This window comes from Neophocaena asiaeorientalis, unplaced genomic scaffold (assembly GCF_003031525.2).
Source record: "Neophocaena asiaeorientalis asiaeorientalis breed wild unplaced genomic scaffold, Neophocaena_asiaeorientalis_V1.1 scaffold59, whole genome shotgun sequence".
Lineage (NCBI taxonomy): Eukaryota > Metazoa > Chordata > Mammalia > Artiodactyla > Phocoenidae > Neophocaena > Neophocaena asiaeorientalis.
Genome location: NW_020174268.1, coordinates 3,750,265 through 3,764,972, shown reverse-complemented (window position 1 = coordinate 3,764,972; position 14,708 = coordinate 3,750,265). Strand labels below are relative to the sequence as shown.

At 44.9% G+C, this 14,708-nt stretch overlaps 1 protein-coding gene across 1 annotated transcript in view; it reads left to right on the top strand.

The window, feature by feature from the left end:
* LCP1 (lymphocyte cytosolic protein 1) overlaps nt 1-13,245 on the top strand; it is a 58,127-nt gene extending 44,882 nt beyond the window's left edge. The window contains exons 15-17 of the mRNA XM_024755568.1: nt 4,528-4,651; nt 8,227-8,351; nt 11,424-13,245. Coding sequence (XP_024611336.1) covers nt 4,528-4,651; nt 8,227-8,351; nt 11,424-11,556 — 382 coding nt within the window. The 3' untranslated portion in view covers nt 11,557-13,245. The remainder of the gene's footprint in view (nt 1-4,527; nt 4,652-8,226; nt 8,352-11,423) is intronic.
* The last annotated feature ends 1,463 nt before the right edge of the window (nt 13,246-14,708 follow it).

Sequence of the window (14,708 nt, the reverse complement as noted above, 5' to 3'; positions counted from 1 at the left end):
AAAAAAAAAAGAACACACAAAAAAAAAAAAAAAAAAAAAAAAAAAATGAAAAGAAAACTCAGGCCAACTCTATTCTATTTTGAATTTCATAATATCTGAAAATCACTTTGTAATATGATCTTCGTTCTGGAAGTTTTATAAAAATGTGACCCAACATCATAGTTTAAGGCTAGTATATATATGGTAAGGGCTAGTATGCTGCTGTGTCTCTACCTGGTAAATAAGTCATATTTCTCATGTGTCTTTACTATATAAGAATTGTGCCTATAAGAAAATGGACAGAGAAATACATTACTGTGAAAGGTGATGAAATGACTGATAATGATGTAAATGCCACCAGAAGGATATTTTTTTTTCTCTGTATGCCACACATGAACAGATCTAATAAATTTAGAGCCAGTTCTAGCTGGAATTTGTTTCATTGGGTTTCACAGATGTGCTAATTTGGTCATTTATCTGGACAATAAATGGCATGTCATTTTTCCCTCTAAAAACAAATGAAAGCTTAAGCCTCCCTTTCCCCTTCAGTAGCCTGGAAGTCGTTCTCAGATTGGAAAGGTGGCAAATTGCACGCACGTGTCTAAGTTTGGAGACAAAAGCCTGAGGCAAGCAGGCTGCCAGCAGACAGACACAATAGTTAGACTCCAACAGATGAATCAAGAGGCTGAGGCAGGCCAAGGAGGAAATTCTCCCCAGATCAAACAGGCTGTGGATGGTGAATTGGGGATAGGTCCCTGAAAAACAAAACACTGAGGTATGTCCCTCTGGGTCACATGTTAAATAAATAACACAAGTGTCTGATGGCAGGAAATCACACAAGTCATGATCACAGCTTCTCCAGCCCCGCACCCCACCCATCGTCTGCTGCTGGATGAGGCCCTGGCTTAAGCTGGAGCTCACGGGGCCATTTCATTTTGACAGAGGGCTTCTCGGCACCGCGTGGTGTGCAAACACCAGAGATACTGGGATCTTGTCTGCAGGGTTCCATTTAATAATAGCACAGTCCCCCCAAAACATGTTTCATGATAAGGAATGATTATCTCCCAAGGAAAATCCTAGGAAGACACAAGCCAAATTGATTTTTGTTTTCAATTTTGAATCTACATTTGGTGCTTCATGGACTTTCTAGACCAGAGTCTCCAACCTAAATTTTTACCTTTCTTCCCTTTGTTTTTCTGATGTCCTTACAAGCAGGTGTCTGATTCCTTTTAAACCTCCACATCTCCCTGGAGGTGGCAGAAGGACAACTTGTGCTCCCTAGTACTGTGTACCACCATGAGGGACTATTCTCAGACCGCTGGATGCAGTCAGCTGCCTCCAGGATGTTCTGTGTCTAAGTTTCCCTGTCCCTTTGTGGCCTTTTATATTTGCATGAATAGACTTTTGTATAAAGGTGAGCTTCTCGTCTGCACCATTTTCTTCCCTCACTCAAGGAGTAGCTTGAAAGCACTGCTCCTGTCCACTGGAGAGAGTCAACAAAGCAGCCTGGGCCTCCTGGCAAAGGGAAGTGAGAGTTTGGTCCTGAGATGAGTGAGGCTGCTGGAAGATTAAACCTAGTCTGTTTCTCAGGTTATTTATGGACGTGACCTGATGAAACAAACGCTAACCCACCATCTCTTAATGAGCGGACTAGGCAGAAATTCTTACATGGTATAGTAAATGCTGGTAACTTAATGCACATGCTGTTAGGAAACAAGCCGGTTATGACATAAATGATATGATCAAACCTCAGGCCTTTTTCCAAACTAGTAATATTTTGAAAATCTAACTGGAACTTATCCCATTTGTACTCATTATTCCTTAGCACTTTGGTCCCATCTCTGGGCCCAGACTAAGCATTTCCCATCTTGACTTTCTCCTTGCTTTTCCTGGGAGAAAATCATTCTGTTCGTTTCATCTACTACTCTACTCTTTCATTTGCTAGATGCCCGGTATGTACTGGGCACTCTGCTAACCCGTGAAAGCTCTGAGATGAATATGGTCTATGGACTCTGTCCAAGGGCACAAGGTAGGCAGAGAGACATGCACATCAACTCCATGAAAAGCTCTGGGAAACAGGTTGGAAGCAAGTGTAGCAATAATGATTAATATACTGCATGGGTCAGAAAAATGATGCTTGAACTGGGACTTGTTCTCAGGATTAGAAATTCACTAGAGAGGAAGGACATCCAAGGCAGAGCACGCATCTGAGTCATGGAAGCAGGAGGCAGGAGGATGCATGGTGCGGTCGGTGAGCTGCTGATCGTCCTGTGCAGCTGGGAGAGCGTGAGTGTGTGTGACCATAAAGCCTCGAAGAAGGAGGGGAAGGAGGAAATGAGAGAGGCACTGACAAGGGACACTCAGGTCAAATTGCAAAAGGACTCGTGTGCCATTCTAAGGAATTTGATCTGTGTTCTTTGGGCCTCGGAGAGTCACTTTAAATGACATGACCGGAACAGTAGTTTAGAAAAGGCAGAATGAAGAGGAGCCAGCTGATGTGAGGGAGTCTGGGGAGGTGTCATTGAGAGGACTTGGATGCCGGATTGGTCCACACGATTTTACTGTTTTGATAAAGAAAAGTTGCAGAAACCCTCTTCCTCCCCATCGACAATGATAGGAAAGTGCTTTCACCTGAAGGAAGCAGGGCATTGCTCCTGTTTCCAAGATTACACTCGGAAACCATTGTGGAAGAACTGTGTTTAGTGCAGAAGCCGTAACTGGAGGAAGATATCCGATGGATTATGTAATGAGCAAAACCCTGGGCACCCAAGTGGAGGGTGACCTCATTTAGGGAGGCCCTCAAGACAGGACTCAATGGCACAATACTTGAGTTTCATTTTGGACAACACACACTGAAATTCTAGTCTTTCGTGGGTAATTTGACTCTCCCCCCTTACAAGACTGAACCATGAGGCCAGCAGACCTGCCCACCTGCCCTACTGCTTGGCTCTCTCCCTCTGTTTACTCTTTGAGAGAGATTAGCTTGGGGAATGGTGAGTCTTCTCTGCTCTATGGAATTTTTTTTTTTTTTTTTTTTGCGGTACGCGGGCCTCTCACTGCTGTGGCCTCTCCCGTTGCGGAGCACAGGCTCCGGACGCACAGGCTCAGCGGCCATGGCTCACGGGCCCAGCCGCTCCGCAGCATATGGGATCTTCCCGGACCGGGGCACGAACCCGTGTCCCCTGCATCCACAGGCGGACTCTCAACCACTGCGCCACCAGGGAAGCCCTGCTCCATGGAATTTTAAGAGCTTGAAGCATCTTCTTAATGTTTCCCCTGCAAAACCCACTTCTCATAACAGTATGTATCTAAGGCAATTCTTACCCTCAAACTAGAGACTAACTAGAGATTACTGTGTATTCCCAATATTTCTACTTCTGTGATACACAGAGGAAACTCTTTTATATTTTTTCTTTATTATGTTGGCTGCCTGGGCTGATTTACAATGTTGTGTTAATTACTGCTGTACAGCAAAGTGACTCTGTTATAAATATATATACGTTCTTTTTCATATTCTTTTCCATTATGGTTTATCACAGGATATTGACTATGGTTCCCTGTGCTATACAGTAGGATCTTGTTGTTTATCCATTCTATTATAATAGTTTGCATCTCCTAACCCCAAACTCCCAATCCATCCCTCGGCCACCCTCTAACCCCTTTGGCAACCACAAGTCTGTTCTCTATGTCTGAGAGTCTGTTTCTGTTTCATAGATACATTCATTTGTGTCATATTTTAGTTTCCACATATAAGTGATATCATATGATATTTGTCTTTCTCTGTCTGACTTACTTCACTTGGTATGATAATCTCTAAGTCCATCCATGTCGCTGCAAATGGCATTATTTCATTCTTTTTATGGCTGAGTAATATTCCATTGTATATATGCCACATCTTCTTTATCCATTCATCTGTCGATGGACATTTAGGTTGTTTCCATGTCTTGACTAATGTGAATAGTGCTGCTATGAACATTGGGGTACATGTAGCTTTTTGAACTATAGTTTTTTCCGGATGTAAGTGCTTGGGCTTTTCTAACGTTGAATTGTTCCTTGATTTTCATAGTTCCTTTAAGAAAAGCATCACTGGTTCAAATCCTTTATTTCATTTTCCTTTCCCTGCTTCTCTTCTGCTTTCTCTCTGTACAATGACAGTGGTATTCGCTCTGCATCTGACTCTTAAGTATAAAGTTCTATTTTGTTATTCTAAAAGGAACTAATGTCATTACACATTCTTTTTTCCTCAGATGTAATGGTGTTCAGGCCATCTTCTGTGACAGGAAAAAGGAAACTTTTCTATGCTGGCGACTCTCTGTGAATAGTGAATTCTTTTTTAAAACATTTTTATTGGAGTATAGTTGATTTAAAATGTTGTCTTACTTTCTGCTGTACAGCAAAGTGAATCACTTATACACATACATACATCCACTCTTTTTTAGATTATTTTCCCATATAGGTCATTACAGAGTATTGATAAAGTTCTCTGTGCTGTACAGTAGTGAATTATTTAGCAACTTTTCTCCAGAAATCATTCTTGATTTTGTTCAGGTACACACTGAATATTCTTGAAGAACTTGGAGGTGGGCAGAAGGTCAACGATGACACTATTGTCAACTGGGTGAATGAAACATTGAAGGAAGCGGAGAAAAGTTCATCCATCTCTAGTTTCAAGGTAACGTGCGTGTCTCCTGCTCGCGGCCACATGAGCATATGCTTATCTTTATTGCTTCCACTCTGTTTTCAAGAGTGACCTTCAGTGTGAGGTCTTTGAGGCTCCCCCTCCCGTTTTGATTTTGCTTGAATGACCCATTATTGTTTTTTTTTTAAATTAATTTACTTATTTTTGCTGTGTTGGGTCTTCTTTTATGTGCGTGGGCTTTCTCCTAATTGCGGCAAGTGGGGGCCACTCCTCATCGTGGTGCGCGGGCCTCTCACTATTGAGGCCTCTCTTGTTGCGGAGCACCGGTTCCAGACGCCCAGGCCCAGTAATTCTGGCTCACGGGGCTAGTTGCTCCGCAGCATGTGGGATCTTCCCAGACCAGGGCTCGAACCCGTGTCCCCTGCATTGGCAGGCAGATTCTCAACCACTGCGCCACCAGGGAAGCCTCCATTATTGTTTTGACGTTCATAGGCCATTTCATTGACAGATTTCTTGTCGTTTTCTCCCATAATAATTAATTTTAAAAACCCGATCATTTTTTACACGGGATTTTAGATGTTGTTCTTCCAAAGTAATGTAAAATATAATGTTTTTTAAATGTGCATAGCTCCATGGTTCAGATTGTTAACATAATGAGGGTGAAATGTAAAATGCTAAGAGATCTCCCATGGGATGTCTTTTTTTTTGAGAAAAAAGCAGTTGTTTACTTGTATCCAAATCCCATTTTTATTAATAATAGCATGACATTTTATTACATTTCTTCACTCATGTTTTATACATTAGCTGGATCCTTCCTCAAGGGCCCTGTGCACTTGATCGACAGTATAATGTCTGCGTCATATCTTAACTACATTTTCCTGGCTTAAAGGTCAGGATGGCTGAGAGGGACCCCCTTCAGAGTTATATTAACAGGGCGGGTGAGGCAGTTCATCATGCTATCAATCCTCTCCCTCAAAATCAAGAGAAAAAAATGAAAATCTCTCCCCTCCCAGAAAGGGCAGAAGGTATATCTGTAGGCTGGGCTCTACCAGGAGTGCCCAGTCCCTGTGAGCTCAACACAGGAAGCGGCCAGCTCTGTCCTCCCTCTGCTTACCATCCGTTTGGTCTGGAGGTCGAAGTGGAGGCTGGTGACAGATGTGAGCAAGTCCTTCCAGAAGATTTGGAAAGGCGGTGGCGAACAGTACAGCAGAGCGGTGCTCCCACGATGGAGCGCGGTCTCAGTACTAGGGGCTCCTTGTTGGTGACAGGGGGGCTCCTCATTTCCTCTTCACAGACATGATGAAGACAGCTTCACCATTTTCCTGATGTTTTTCTCTTTTTGGCTGCTTTGGGCGGCATGCGGGATCTTAGTTCCCTGACCTGGGATCCCACCCGCGGCCCCTGCAGTGGGAGCGTGGAGTCTTAACCACTGAAGCACCAGGGAAGTCCCACCATTTTCCTGATTTTATAGTGAGGAAACTGGGGGCTCATTGAACTCCTGAGGTTACAGCTACAGGTGGTGTCCATCAGGGAGGGAAAGCACCTTTCACCTGCGAGGTGAGGTTATAGAGTGGAGGGTATCTATAGGTCACTTGACCATGGCTATGAAGTGAATAGCCCCGGGCATGCGTCTCTCTGTACAACAGCTGCCACCTTACCGGAATGCATCCCATTTCCTTACCCAGCAGCTTCCGGGGTGATCCTGTGGGGATTCACTCTTGGGAATGTTTGGCAATTTTTTGCTTCTTGTGATGCTCTGGGCTAATTTTCTCCTGTCTTCCCGCTGAGTCATTGCGGAATTGATTAGGTCAAAAGGACCACAAAAGGAAAATGTCAGATTAGCCCCACACTGCTTTTAAGTGAAACCCTTCAAAAACCGAGCACAGCGCACCCCGATTAACCATTGCAGAAACAGTCCTGGGCCCTCCTCACCTATGAACACTGCCAGCTGCTGGCCATCTCGCTGCCTGTCAGCCCACCAAGACTGTAGGGAGGAAGTGGGAAAGAAGGTGAAACTCAAATCTCTGCGTTTTGTTTCCGTTGTGCTTCTTTACCAAAAAGTTCTATGGAGACAGAAGCTCAGGCTAATGGTGGAAATTAGATTACGATTATATGTATATTGATCTTAATTTTGTGGTAGTTCTTACATAACCCAGAAGTAAATAAAAATGGACCCGTTCTATCTTTTAAAATAGTATGCTACCTCTACAGAGGGCCAGTGCTGGAGACCTAGCATCTTGCAGGGGTCCTGTGTCTTGTTTCTTTGTTAGAATTGGTTCTGATTTGGACCCGCGAGGTATGAGGTGTTTGAACTTGACTATGCTCAGATGGTGACAGACAGTTGCCTCGGCATGTCTGTACTCACAGGTGCAGAGTTTTGTGCATTTACACCTTAAAAGCATTCACAGGGAGTTCCTTGGTGGCGCAGTGGTTAAGAATCCGCCTGCCAACACAGGGGACACAGGTTCGATCCCTGGTCTGGGAAGTTCCCACATGCCGCGGAGCAGCTAAGCCCGTGAGCCACAACTACTGAGCCTGCGCTCTAGAGCCCGTGAGCCACAACTACTGAGCCCGTGAGCCACAACTACTGAGCCTGCGTGCCTGGAGCCTGTGCTCCGCAACAAGAGAAGCCACCACAACGAGAAGCCAGCGCACCACAACGAAGGGTAGCCCCCGCTCGCTGCAACTAGAGAAAGCCCGCGCAACAGCAATGAAGACCCAACGCCACCAAAAAAATAAATAAATAATGTTCCTTTTTAAAAAAAATCAGGTAGAACCTTTAAAAAAAAAAAGCATTCACAGCTTTGCGTGTGTCCATCAAACTGTTTACAGACGCCAAAGAAAGAGCCCAAGATTTTAAGTCAGAATACCTGGGTTCAGATCCCAGCCCCACCACTTATTAGCAAGCCACTTAACCTCAGAAACTCCCTTTGCTTGCTATAAATTAAGATTAGATGCCTCCATCCAAGGCTTGTGGCAATAAGTGAGATAACCTATAAAAAGTGCTGAGCAAACTGTGAGATACCAATGGATATTAGTTGCAGTCATTGCATTTGATCACATAATTGCTGTCACTGTCTACCTGGACCTATGGACCCTTTTCTTTCCCTAAGGTCCCCAGGAAAGGAGCATTCACTGAATCTCATCCAACTGAGCCCGCATCACTCTCCCTGCCTGTCACCTCTGGGATGTCCCCTGAAAATGAATCGGGGTTCCTCTTAATGTCTTTAGTCTCTCTTTTCTGATGGTTTCTTTTTCAAATCATCCCTTCCTCTACTAATAACCAGTACTTGAATGAAACATACTATATATCAACCTCTCTGCTTTTCTCTAGTTGCTCTAACTTCCTTCCATTCACTATTTGGGACTGACTCCCTGCCTGTTGGCAGACAATGGATTTCCTCCACTTAGTGAACCACCAGGAGGCTACTAGTGACGCCCCTACAGAAATGACCACTGGTTTGAAACACCATGTGCGACACTGTGGCATTTCCCACACCAGGATGTATATATTTGTATTTAAGAGGAAAGCACCACTCACTTTCCTTGAGCCAAATAGAAGTAACTTGGGAGCATATTGTTAAAACCCATGCTTTCTCTCTATGCAGGACCCAAAGATTAGTACAAGTCTGCCCGTCCTGGATCTCATTGATGCCATTCAACCAGGTTCCATTAACTATGACCTCCTGAAGACAGAAAACCTGAACGATGAAGAGAAACTCAACAATGCAAAGTACGTAAATAAACTTGGGGTCGGGGAGGAAAGGATGAGCCGGCATCTGGGGAGCTGTGAACTCCAGTGCCTGTGCCTTCGTGCAAACACTTCTAGGTTCACTGTTGATGCTTTTTCTTCTCATGACGTACTGTGTGCCATCATCATTATTTTCAATACTGGGCAATAGCAGTCTAAGGCTCCAGGTGTTAGAGGGAACGAGACAAAAACGATTGATAACAATTGAAACAATTGAAATTGAAAACAGTTGACTTCTGATTGATAAGCAAGCCTGTAATTTCATAAAACCAGTTTCCTAATCATAATCTATGGGAGGCTTCCTGAATAGAGTTTGTACACGGTGCGTGCAAATATAAACATTCTATTTGTGAATATCTGTGGATGTGCCTGGGCAGGGGTGGGGTTCAAGACCAGAGTCTTCACCAGCTTAAGAGCAACTGCCGTTTGCTATACTTGTAGAATGAGGGCCAGCAGAGTCCAAATTTGGTCTGTTGTCAGCTTTTATACATCAGGTTTTATTTACATAGTTTCTATAGCTCTTTCCCGGATACAATAGCAGAGTTGAAATAGTTGTGACAAAGCCCACAGAGTCTGAAATATTTGCTATCTGGTCTTTATGGAAAGCTTGCCTTCCTAGAGAGGTGCCTTTCTACCCTAGAGAGGTGCCTTTCTACCCTAGAGAGGCGCCTTTCTACCCTAGAGAGGTGCCTTTCTACCCTAGAGAGGCGCCTTTCTACCCTAGAGAGGTGCCTTTCTACCCTAGAGTGGTGCCTTTCTCAGAGCAGGCTGTATCATTTCCTAGGTCTGTCATAACAAAATACCACAAACGAGGTGACTTCAAACAACAGAAATTTCTTCTCTCACTGTTGTGGAGGCTAGAAGTCCAAGATCAAGGTGTCGGCAGGGTTGGTTCCTCCTGAGGGCTTGGATGGAGAATCTGTCCCACACCTCCCTCATCCTTGGGCTTATAGATGCACCGCTCCAGTCTCCAACCCTGTCTTCACGTGGCCTTCCCTGTGTCTCTGTGACTTCACGTAACTGTCTTCTCTGTGTGTGTGTGCGTCTGTGTCTCTTCTCCCTCTCTTTTATAAGGACATCAGTCATACTGGATTAGGGCACCAACCTACCCCAGCATGACCTCATCTGAACTAGCTATACCTTAAATAACACTTTTTCCAAATAACATCACCATCTGAGGTACCAGGGGTTAGGTCTTCTGCATACGTTTGAGGGGGGGCAGTATTCAACCCATAACACAAGTCCAGGGTTAACGAATGACTAGTGCCCAGCAGCCCTGCTATGTATCTAATCCCAGCAGCGCCCTTCTCTCTGTGCCCAGTTTGGGAAAGTGGGGACGTGCGTTCCTGATATGCTGATGTCTAGCACAATCTAATGGAGAGAAGAGAAATAATTCAACAGCAGTTACAGTAGAGTGTGAGGGATGGTACGGAAGGAGGACCCCGGGGTGCTGTGGAGGGGACAGGAAGCTCTACCAAATAACATCTAAGCTGGGACGGATTGAAAGGACAAGTAAGAAGGAGCTGGACAGGTGAAAGAGCTAGGAAGACTATTGCAGCAGAGGGAAGAACATGGATGAAGACGCAGAAGTTAAAAAAAAAAAAAAAAAAGACCTTGAACCTATAGATGTTCAAGAGGGATGTGATTAAGTTTAAGGAACTCACCCAAGGTTTTACAATTATCAAGTGGTTCAACTGAAATTCAGAGTCTGACTTGAGAGCCCGGGCTCCTAAGCACTGTCCTGTAAGGGCAAGATACAAAATTACTTAGAAAAATGGGTAAAAAGAATTATACAGAATCCTAAAGGCGGCTATGGTGGCAGGATTGTGCATGGTTTGTTTGGTGTCTGAAGCTCTATTTTCTAACTTTTTAATAATTTTTCCTCTATTTTATAATGGAAAAATTAATTTTATTTCATTAATAATTAATATAGAGGAAGTGATTGAGAGACGGACAAGGAGAAAAAATGGGGATGCTCTGGTCCCATGCTCTTAAATTAATTTGATCAATAAAGTAAGAGTAAAGTCATTTCAGGAGAGCAAAGGGAGTAATGGGGCTTTGGGTGGAATGGAGAATCTCTGGAGTAGCCACTGCAAGAAGTTACTAGATAATGAATGAGGAGAAGAAAAGAACTGCCAGGTAATAGTGTGGGCTCATTTGAAAATAGACTACAGCTAATAAAAATTACCTTCATGTAACTATAAACAGAGCAAAAATATTCTGCTACAGTTATGGTAATCTTATGCGAAAAATGTGTAATATAAAACTCTGGTTAGGGGCTTCCCTGGTGGCGCAGTGGTTGAGAGTCCGCCTGCCGATGCAGGGGACATGGGTTCGTGCCCCGGTCCGGGAAGATCCCACATGCCGCGGAGCGGCTGGGCCCGTGAGCCATGGCCGCTAAGCCTGGCGTCCGGAGCCTGTGCTCCGCAACGGGAGAGGCCACACAGTGAGAGGCCCGCGTACCGCAAAAAAACAAAAACAAAAACAATAAAACCTCTGGTTATTCTACTATTATAGTATCATAAATAAATACACATACATGTAGGCGAGGATTAGAATGGAACAAGGAAGAAAGGACTTGACGGGTAAGGTCGAGGTATTACAGGTGCATTTCCCCTTTTTTCTGCCTTGTAAAAATGTTTCTGTGGTTGAAATGGTGTCTGCAGACCTTCCCTAGCACACACTCTTGTTCAGTTCTATGACATTTTCTGCACTGTACAGCCCAAGCGAATAAGCATGCTGTAGGCACCAAAAGTGGTGCTAGTTAGGAAGCTCTCTAAGGACAAATCATAAATTTGGTCACTATCACGAGGCTGGACAGCAAGTTTGGCGGAGTCAGGAGCTTTGTCAGGCCAGCATTTGCCCTCGAGTCTCGGGAGGAACCCAGTGATTGGCTCCAGCCATACCAGGAATGAGCTCTGTCTAGCAGATAGTTTATAGTGCAGAGTAGAGAGTATATAGTATAGATTATACAGAATGACTATAACTATGATCCTCAGGGGTCCGCTTCATACTTGCTTAGGCTCCCCTCATTCCCCCTCTTTTCTCTTTTAGGTATGCCATCTCTATGGCCCGCAAAATTGGAGCACGAGTATATGCCCTTCCAGAAGACTTGGTGGAAGTGAACCCCAAGATGGTCATGACAGTGTTTGCTTGCCTCATGGGGAAAGGAATGAAGAGGGTATAAGGCCCAGCGGGCAGGACTGGAGGCGCACATGCGTTTCTGACTGCTCAGCACTGGGTGCTCCCAGGAAACACAGGGACAAGTCAAACCATTCCAAAGTTTTCAACTTGGTGACGTTATACAAGGTTCCAAAGAACATGTGTATCTGTTCAGCCAAGTAGCCTTCGTGTATTTAACAAAAAGTGCTTTATTCTTTGCAAGAGACCCAGTCTCTTACAAAATTTTTTTTTTATGATTGAATTGATTGCTTTGAAAATCTAGAGACAAAAAGAACTTATTTTCCAGGCACCCTTTCTGCTTTTGCCATTATAGTCAAGCATAGAAGCTGTACGTAGTGTTGTTAATTTTAACATAACCTTTCGAACCAGCTTAAATCGGCTGCTTTCTTGTTTAGGGTGAGAACCAGGTGGGGAGAATCATCAGACCAGCCCTAAAACCGGCTTCTGGAGGCCAGCGTTTGATCTGTTACGAGCCTCCTTCGTGTAGCCCTTCTGCGCTCTGTCTCCCTGTGACTTTGCAATCCACTCTCTCAGAACTCTGCCTTCTCTGTGGCCGACCTCTGCTGGCCATCCTCCTCTTGGGGCCATTTGGATCATCTGACAAATCAGTCAGGCTGTCGGGATCTCCAAGGGTCTCTGGTAACCTGAAGACCCAAGACTCATCATCAGAGCCTTTTCTCAGAACTAGGGTCCCAAATGTCATCAGATTTTATTTTTTCAGCTAATAGGAAGCCCTCTGTTTTTAACCCTACGCTTTGGGCTCTGACCAGATCTAACATCTTGAATACTGTGCCTTCAAATAGATTCTTACTTAACTCTTGGTGGAAGGCTCTATCCACGGAGGGTGTCATTGAGCAGCAAGACACTAGGGGGCAGTGCAGAGCCATAAAAAAAGCATCTGTTCTTGGGTGCTGCCTCTCCGTGTATTTAGCTCTGTGTGTTAGATCTAGTATGGCTGGATATCTGGTGACTGGGAACCATCTTGCTCTGATTTCATTTGCTCTTAGATCATAGTGCACGTGATTGCTGCCAGGCCATAGGACCGATGTTTACTTTTTTGGTACCCTCAAGTTCGCAGGGGCCATATGTGCCAATGACCGGTGACCCGCACCTCACCCCCGTACGCCAACACACACACACACACACACACACTCACACACACACATACCTAGCCAGGTGTCAAGCTGGGTAAGAACTGGCTGCGTTGCTTTGCAAAGAGCTAATGACTGGATAGTTAAAGGATTCCAAAATAAAACCAGAGGGACAGTGTGAATTTGAGCAGCTCTAATAGTTTTCCTTGAAAACTTACCAAAGGCTAAGTAGCAACAGAGCACTGGGCACCAACACTAGACCCTCTCTATGGTGGTGGAAGGGCTCATCAATGAGGTATCTTCTTTAGGGGTGGTAGGTAGTGGAACTTAGCCATTTTTCAAAGCAATTGAAATGCATCGCCCCAGATCTGCTCCTTGGCAGTGGGCTCAGGAAGCCGACATGTGGCTTCTCCCGGCCCGTGACCTGTGTTTCTGCTGCGTCCGAATGCAAAGTGGTTGGCTTTGTCTTAATCTGCACTTCGCCATGTAGCCTCAGACAGTTCTCCCCCATCTGCCTCCAGGAAGCATGTTACTGCCTTAAAGGACAATGAAAATGAAGTAATGCTCAAGTTCTCTCCAAATAAAATGTCCCCTGTATTGGATGTCTTCTGAAGGTTTCGTCAGAGTGTACTCTAACTTATGTCATTCATTCAGCCAACACGCACTGAGGGCTGAAATGTGTCAGGCACTGTGCACGGTTTTGGGAATACACCGTAAATGAGGCAGGCATTGCGCTCAGCTGGTCAGGAAAGCCTGAGGATAAACAACGCCACTGACAGCTGTGATGAGCGATTGATGCGGGCAGGGTGAGACAGGCTTACAACAGAGGAAGCCATCTAAAGAGAAATATTTTAGCTGAAGAGTAAGTTGGAGGGGGTTGGACAAAAAGCAGGCCAGAATGGAAGGTTTAAGACACAAATTCTCAGACACACATTGGACCCAGTCACGAGCAAAAGCCAGACTTGGTAATTGGTGCGAAACGGTTTCTAGAATGATTCGAGGAGGAATCTTTAGGGCTGGCGTTTCCTCTCTAGCCTGTCTGGGCCTCACTTTGGCTGGCACGGGGTGAGAGGCAAGGCGTTTGCTGAGGAATTCTGCTGTAGCCGGCCCCCGCGGGTGGGCTGCTGGGACAGAAAAGCATCTGTTTGGCAGGGTCACATCCTGCTCTGCACAGGTGTCACTCGCCCACACAGCTGCTAGGAAGCTGGGCTTTTATGCTTAAGCTGTGCGTCCTGGCTTCACCAGCAGCAGCTCTTTGGAGATGGCTCTTTCCTGGCCTGACATTCCTACAGCTCCTACACCTTAGGAGGTAGCGGCCTGCCCTACATATCAAGAGGTTACCAATATTAAGTGTGTTTTTGTATGTATAAGACTGCACTGATAGGTCCTGACCAGAAAGACCGAACAGGTACAGGAAAGCAGAATACTATCAAGGGAAGAAAACTAAGACTCTTGGAGAACGAGAAGGCTAAAGGAATACAGCCATCTGAACACGATAATTTTTCTCAATTTAAAAGTTTATTGTTACATTTTAGCCCATCCAAGTATGACATCAGAAAGTAAAATTGTACCAAAGGGTCCACAGTGGGAAGCAGGCCACCTTCCCACCCCCGTGTCTAGTGATGTGCTTTGAAGCCAGCTCGTATTGGCTCCAACTGGCTCCAATGTTAAACCATTGTTATCTTGAAATCGGCCATGGTGGGCGTATTTACAGCATAGAAATAATCAGACTCTACAAATAGGGGTTTTTATCCCCAGAGATCTGGTTTACCAACCCACCACTACCTCTGTCCCGAAACCTCAGTTCCCCTCCTCTTCAGCGACCACTGTTACCAATTTCTTTTGTATCTTTCTAGAAATAGCCTATGCACATGTTACACACACACACACACACACACACACACACACACCTTTTTATTGCAAATATTAGCATACCATACACATCATTCTGCACCTCATTTTCTTCACACCAAACCTTGGAGACTGTTCCACGTTGCCGAATATAGACCTGCCTCAGTCTTTTCAACAGGTACGCAGTATTCTGTTGAATGGACGTGCCAACCTG